General features: G+C 42.0%; 1 protein-coding gene across 4 annotated transcripts in view; it reads left to right on the top strand.

The window, feature by feature from the left end:
- The first annotated feature begins 981 nt into the window (after nucleotides 1-981).
- RPRD1A (regulation of nuclear pre-mRNA domain containing 1A) overlaps nucleotides 982-6000 on the top strand; it is a 70398-nt gene continuing 65379 nt past the window's right edge. For 2 of the 4 annotated variants that reach the window (XM_086682757.1, XM_025931302.2), the window contains exon 1: nucleotides 984-1293. In XM_086682757.1, coding sequence (XP_086538883.1) covers nucleotides 1143-1293 — 151 coding nt within the window. In that variant the 5' untranslated portion in view covers nucleotides 984-1142. Of the gene's footprint in view, nucleotides 1294-6000 lie in introns of all 4 variants that reach the window. The other 2 variants (XM_086682759.1, XM_086682760.1) reach the window with 2 other exon arrangements.

Raw genomic sequence — 6000 nt, 5'->3', positions numbered from 1 at the left:
TAATTATACAAGGAATATGTGAAACCATTCTTGTAAAAAAATGAAAACAATAGAAACATAGCTTAAGGACTCCGATTCTGATCCTCCCTTTGACACCACTATTTAAAAAAAAAATTTTTTTTTTTAACGTTTATTTATTTTTGAGACAGAGAGAGACAGAGCATGAACAGGGGAGGGACAGAGAGAGAGAGGGAGACACAGAATCTGAAACAGGCTCCAGGCTCTGAGCTGTCAGCACAGAGCCCGACGCGGGCTCGAATTCACCGACCGTGAGATCATGACCTGAGCCGAACTCGGACGCTTAACCGACCAAGCCACCCAGGCGCCCGACACCACTATTAATGTAGTGTATATTCTTCCAGACTTTTTGCCCTGCATTTACATACTTATGAATTCATATAAAATGTACAATTTTATATTAAAAAAACAAATGTTATACTGTATTTTCCCCCAGGAACTTAAAAAAAAAACAAAACCCTCCAATTCACCACTGGATTTATTAATCTTTTGAACTGCTGCATGTACTCTGTAATATGCAGTATTACAATTTTTAGCCATCTATCTGTTGTGAATGTCCCATCTCTTTAGGGTTAGTAAGCCTGACAAGAAACTAGCATACAGCTCCTTGGGCAAGCATGCGATTTCCCTAGCACTGAGGGCAATTAGCGAAAGTGCAGGGTCACAGGGAAATTGTAATTTTAAAATGTAATTATCACGCCAAATAGTCTTCCAAATTGGCTATGCCAATTCACACGCCTATGTAGATATTTTTAATCACTCCTTTCTTGGCAGACAGTTTTAACCTACGAGGGTTCCAGACTGGGCAAACCCCACTCCGCCCCAGCCTGGCCCAAGCGACACGCCCCCACATGCCTCCAGTGCGCCAGTTTTGGCCCCGCCCTTCCGCTCAGAGGACCTGCCGCTTGGCCTCGCCTCTTCCGAGGGCGGGGCGTGGGTCGGCCGTGACGTCACTGCCGGCCGGACGCCATCTTGCTGGTTTGCGGCCGGTCTTGGATGTGGCGGCAGCAGTGGTGAGGGCGTGGGGAAGGGTGGGGTGAGGGGGCGAGGCCGCGGCGCGGGCGGCGAAACTCTCCTCCCCTCAGCCCCACCGCGTGGGACGGCGTGAACGCGGTGTCGGAGGGATGTCAGCCTTCTCTGAGGCGGCGCTGGAGAAGAAGCTGTCGGAGTTGAGCAACTCGCAGCAGAGCGTGCAGACCTTGTCCCTGTGGCTCATCCACCACCGCAAGCACTCCCGGCCCATCGTCACCGTGTGGGAGCGGGAGCTGCGTAAAGGTGAGTCGCCCCGCCACCCGGCCTGTTCCCTGGTGCCGCCGGGACCCCCCTCCCCGCGAGCTCCACTTCCCCAGCGACCCCAGCTCCCCGCTGCTCGGCACCGCCCTACCCAGCGTGCCCGGCTTCCTGGCGTCGGTGGTCCGCCGGCTAGGAGGAGCGGCGTGCACTGCGCTTCCCGCAGAACCTGCGGTTAGTAGGTATTGTTGCATAAGGAATGAAGGATCAAAACAAAACACAACTCCTTCTGATTTAACACAGAGGCCGTAGCCAGGACTCTGCCTCTAATTAGGGCCAGAAATTCAGGCAGTCAGGTATCTTTTTCATTCTGTGGGTTATAATGGAGGGTAAGGGTGAAAAAGGAAGTGGAAAGGAAAAGATTGGCGTGAGGATGGGAGTTAATTCCATCATTTCTATAACACATCAACTCAGTCTTGAAAAATTAATAGAGGAATCGGAATTTTAGAATTGGGGAATGTGAAATTGCATCCATGCCTGATGCAGTGAAGGAACCCTGAATTTGTAGATTTTAGAGGACTAGCATTCGGTGAATTTATTATTAATTTCTGGATTGCGGTTGCCTCACCTGAAAATGAGGGAGTTACATTGAGTCATCTAAAGTCTTTTCTTGCTCCGTGATTATGTACTTTCAGGGCAGCATGTTTGTTTTGCAAAACATCAGTCCTGTAAATGAAGTTAACTTTTTTGAGCAGTAGTCTGCTCTCGCTAAAACACTCAGAATCATTTCACTTCTGCAGAGCGACTTTATCTGTAAGAACTGATTGTCAGTGAGACTAAATCATTTGCTTAGAGTCTGGGTTTTAACCGTAATTCTTAATTCATTGCGTAGAAAGAATGTGCGCTTCTCCTTACTGCTTCAGACATTCTCATGTATCGATATGCTGGTTATTTATTAATTAGGGGTTTTAACAGCCATTATTAATCAAAATGGATGCTTGTTTACTGACCTATATGAAAGCTGTATGATGTGATGTATTAATATGAGAGCTAAAATGTGACATTGGCTACAGGGAATGGAAACTGTCCTTTTCTTGTCTATTTGCTTGTGGTTAATCTCTTAAGAGAAATGGACCTTGGAGTGAGGTTTTTCAGTTCATATGTGTGTCTCTGTATTGGTGCTCAGGGAGGAATTCATCTTCTGTGAGTGACCAGAAAGGTTTGAGAAACATAAGATAAAAAGGTCTGGAAAATAGCTGAACTCTGAGAAGGAAGTAGTTGTCTTTGCTCCTATACTTTACTAGATTTCGAAATAAGCAAAAGGCTTATACTTTTTTGGGGTTAGGGAAGAGTATCAGAAACACATAATCAATAAAGGATTGGTACCCAGACTATCTTAAGAACTACCACAAAGCAATAGAAAAATGGCAGTACTATTAAAGGTGTCCCATGAGCGGAAACCTGAAAGGCCAATGAATGATACTTAATCTTACTGATCAGGAAAGAATAAACCAATGAGGTACCACTTCATACCCTTCAGTTTGCAAGAATTGGTGAAGATGAAAAAAAAAAGAATTGGTGAAGACGGGGAGAAACAGGAACTCTCCTACACTACTGGTTGAAGTGTAAAAAGGAGATAAACTCCATGACTTCCTAATGAAGTTGAAGGTATATATCCTTTGACCTAGCAGTTCTTCTAGGAATGTGTCTTAGAAACTAATACATGTCCTCAAGGAGTCATGTTTATTGTAGCTTCTTAGTAACAAAATTAGAAACAGCTGCGGGCGAATATATTGAAACATTCAAGGAATATAATACCGACCAGCAGTTTTCGTGAACAGACTAGAGCTCCCTGAAACAACATCACTGAATTAAAAAAACAACAAACAAGGAAAATGTTGAGCTAAGAAAGCAAGGTGCAGACCAGTATGCCATCTGGTAAAGTTTGAAAACATGCAGGAACAATACTCTGCTTTGTTCACAGATACCTGTAGTTACAGTTAGAAAAACATGCATAGTGATGATTAACATCACGTTGCAAGATAGGGCTTACCATAAGGGAGAGAGGAAGTGAAAATGGATCTGTGGTATCTTACATTTCGTATTTTTTTTTAATCATTTGATACCTGGGGGAAAATGATAAGATGTGCTATTAACTGGGCTTGGGGTTATTTCCATATGTTTAAACGATTTATAATTAAAAAAAAATTGAAGGCATATAAATAGATACTGTAGGAGGCGAGTGGTGTTGGGTGATGATGGTGATGATGGTAATGGTGGTGATGATCATGCTGCTGCTGCTGCAGTTTTGTTTGGTTTTGCATTATCTGCCAGAAGTTTCCTTTCCTTGACATGACTGTACCTTTGCAGGGTAGAGCCTTTGTGTTCCCCCACCTTTGCAGTGTTTTGCTCATCAACTTTATTTTTTTTAGTGTTTATTTTTGAGAGAGAGAGAGAGAGAGAGTTTGTGTGCGCACGCATGCGCGCAAGTTGGGGAGGGGCAGAGAGAGAGAGAGGGACACACAGATTTCAAAATAGTCTCCAGGCTCTGAGCTGTTAGCACAGAGCCTGACGTGGGACTCAAACTGATGAAGTGAGGAATCATGATCTGAGCCAAAGTTGGACTCTTAACTGACTGAGCCACCGCAGCGTCCCTCTTAACTGACTGAGCCACCGCAGCGTCCCTCTCATCAGCTTTAGGATCCTCCATGGCCTGTAGCATAATGACAAGGGGAATAGTTAACTGAATATCAGCATTGTTTTAGCCATCTTACTGTGATATTGTGAATCCTCACATAATCTCTATAAAATAAATATTTATAAAAGGAATTGGTCGGGCGCCTGGGTGGCGCAGTCGGTTAAGCGTCCGACTTCAGCCAGGTCACGATCTCGCAATCCGTGAGTTCGAGCCCCGCGTCGGGCTCTGGGCTGATGGCTCGGAGCCTGGAGCCTGTTTCCGATTCTGTGTCTCCCTCTCTCTCTGCCCCTCCCCCGTTCATGCTCTGTCTCTCTCTGTCCCCAAAATAAATAAACGTTGAAAAAAAATTTAAAAAAAAAAAAAAAAAAAAAAAAAAAAAAAAAAGGAATTGGTCAAATTTGAAATAAAGAAATCAATAAGTAAAATCAGTAGAACATTTTGTATTAAGCTTGGCATTCTTTAGTTTCTTGAAGTGATTAAAGAAGACAAATGTGACATGGGTAGGAAAAATTACTGTTCAAAATATAAGAATCAGGTAAAATGGTAATGTCACACATGGTAATTATCCAGTTATGAAGATTTCCTTTTTTGTTCCACCTTCCTTATTTTTGCCTCCTTTAAAGAATTTCTGGGGTGGGGACAAAAAAAGAATTTCTGTTTGCAGGTATATATCCCAAGGCCTTTATGAAGACTATAAAGTAGCCATATTTTCCCTGAGAAATGTGATAGAGTGTAACCAAAAAACGTAAGGATTTTGTTGTTTTCTAACTGCTTTATTGAGATATAATTAACGTATCATACAATCACTCATTTAAAGTGTATAGTTCAATGGTTTTTAGTGTATCGTAAAGTTGTGAGACCACCACCATAGTCAATTTTAAAACATTTTCATCACCCAGAAAGAAACTCTATGCCTTTTAGCCATTATCCCCCAAACCCCTCCACTTTCCCTAGCCTTAGGCATCCATTAGTTTGTGTTGTCTATAGATTTGCCTATTCTTAGCATTTCACATAGTGGAAGTATACAACATGTCATCCTTTGTGCTTGATTTCCTTTGATTAGTATAATGTTTTCCAGGCTCATCTGTGTTGTAGCATTTTTAATTCCTTTTCATGGCCAAATAATAATCCATTATATGGATTTATCCATTCATCAGTTGATAAGACATTTGGTTATTTCTGTTTTTTGCTATTATGAGTAATATTGCTATGAACATTTGCATACAGGTTTTTGTGTGAATGTTTTTTCATTTTTTTTGAATATATACCTATAGGTGGAATTGCTAGGTCATACAGAAACTCTATGTTTAACCTTCTGAGGAACTGCCAGACTTTTCCACAGTGACTGCTTCATATACTCCTACCAGCAGTGTATGAGGATCCAATTTTTCTACACCTTTGTCAGCACTTGTATTACCTGTCTTTTTTGTAGCCATCCTATTGGGTTGTAAAGTATGATTGTGGTTTTCATATGCATTTTCCTGATGGCTAAGGATATTGAGCACGTTTACATGTGCTTAAGGCTATTTGTATGTTGACTTTGGAGAAATGTTTGTTCAGATTCTTGCCCATTTTTACATTTTTTTTAAATGTTTTTTTTTATTTTTGAAAGAGGGGAAGGGAAGGGCAGAGAGAGACACACACACACACACACAGAATACGAAGCAGGCTCCAGGCTCTGAGATGTCAGCACAGAGCCCGACACAGGGCTCGAACTTATGAACTGTGAGATCATGACCTGAGCTGAAGTTGGACACCTAACCGACTGAGCCATTCAGACGCCCCAAATTGATTTCATGTTAATGTAAAATAACATTTAGTAAAAGATAACGATTTCCTAAAAATATTAAGGATTGGAGTGATTTACATTTTTGCAAATCTTTGTATCTCTTTTTTTTTTTTTAATTTTTTTAATGTTTATTTATTTTTGAGACAATGTGAGAGTAAGTGCAAGCAGTGGAGGGGCAAACAGAGGGAGACACAGAATCTGAAGCGGGCCCCAGGCTTTGAGCTGTCAGCACAGAGCCCGACATGGGGCTAGAAGTCACAAACCA

This window comes from Puma concolor, chromosome D3, assembly GCF_028749965.1.
Source record: "Puma concolor isolate L17-30 chromosome D3, mPumCon1.1.hap2, whole genome shotgun sequence".
NCBI lineage: Eukaryota > Metazoa > Chordata > Mammalia > Carnivora > Felidae > Puma > Puma concolor.
Note: the sequence above shows the minus strand (reverse complement) of the source record. Positions and strands in the feature narration are given on the sequence as shown.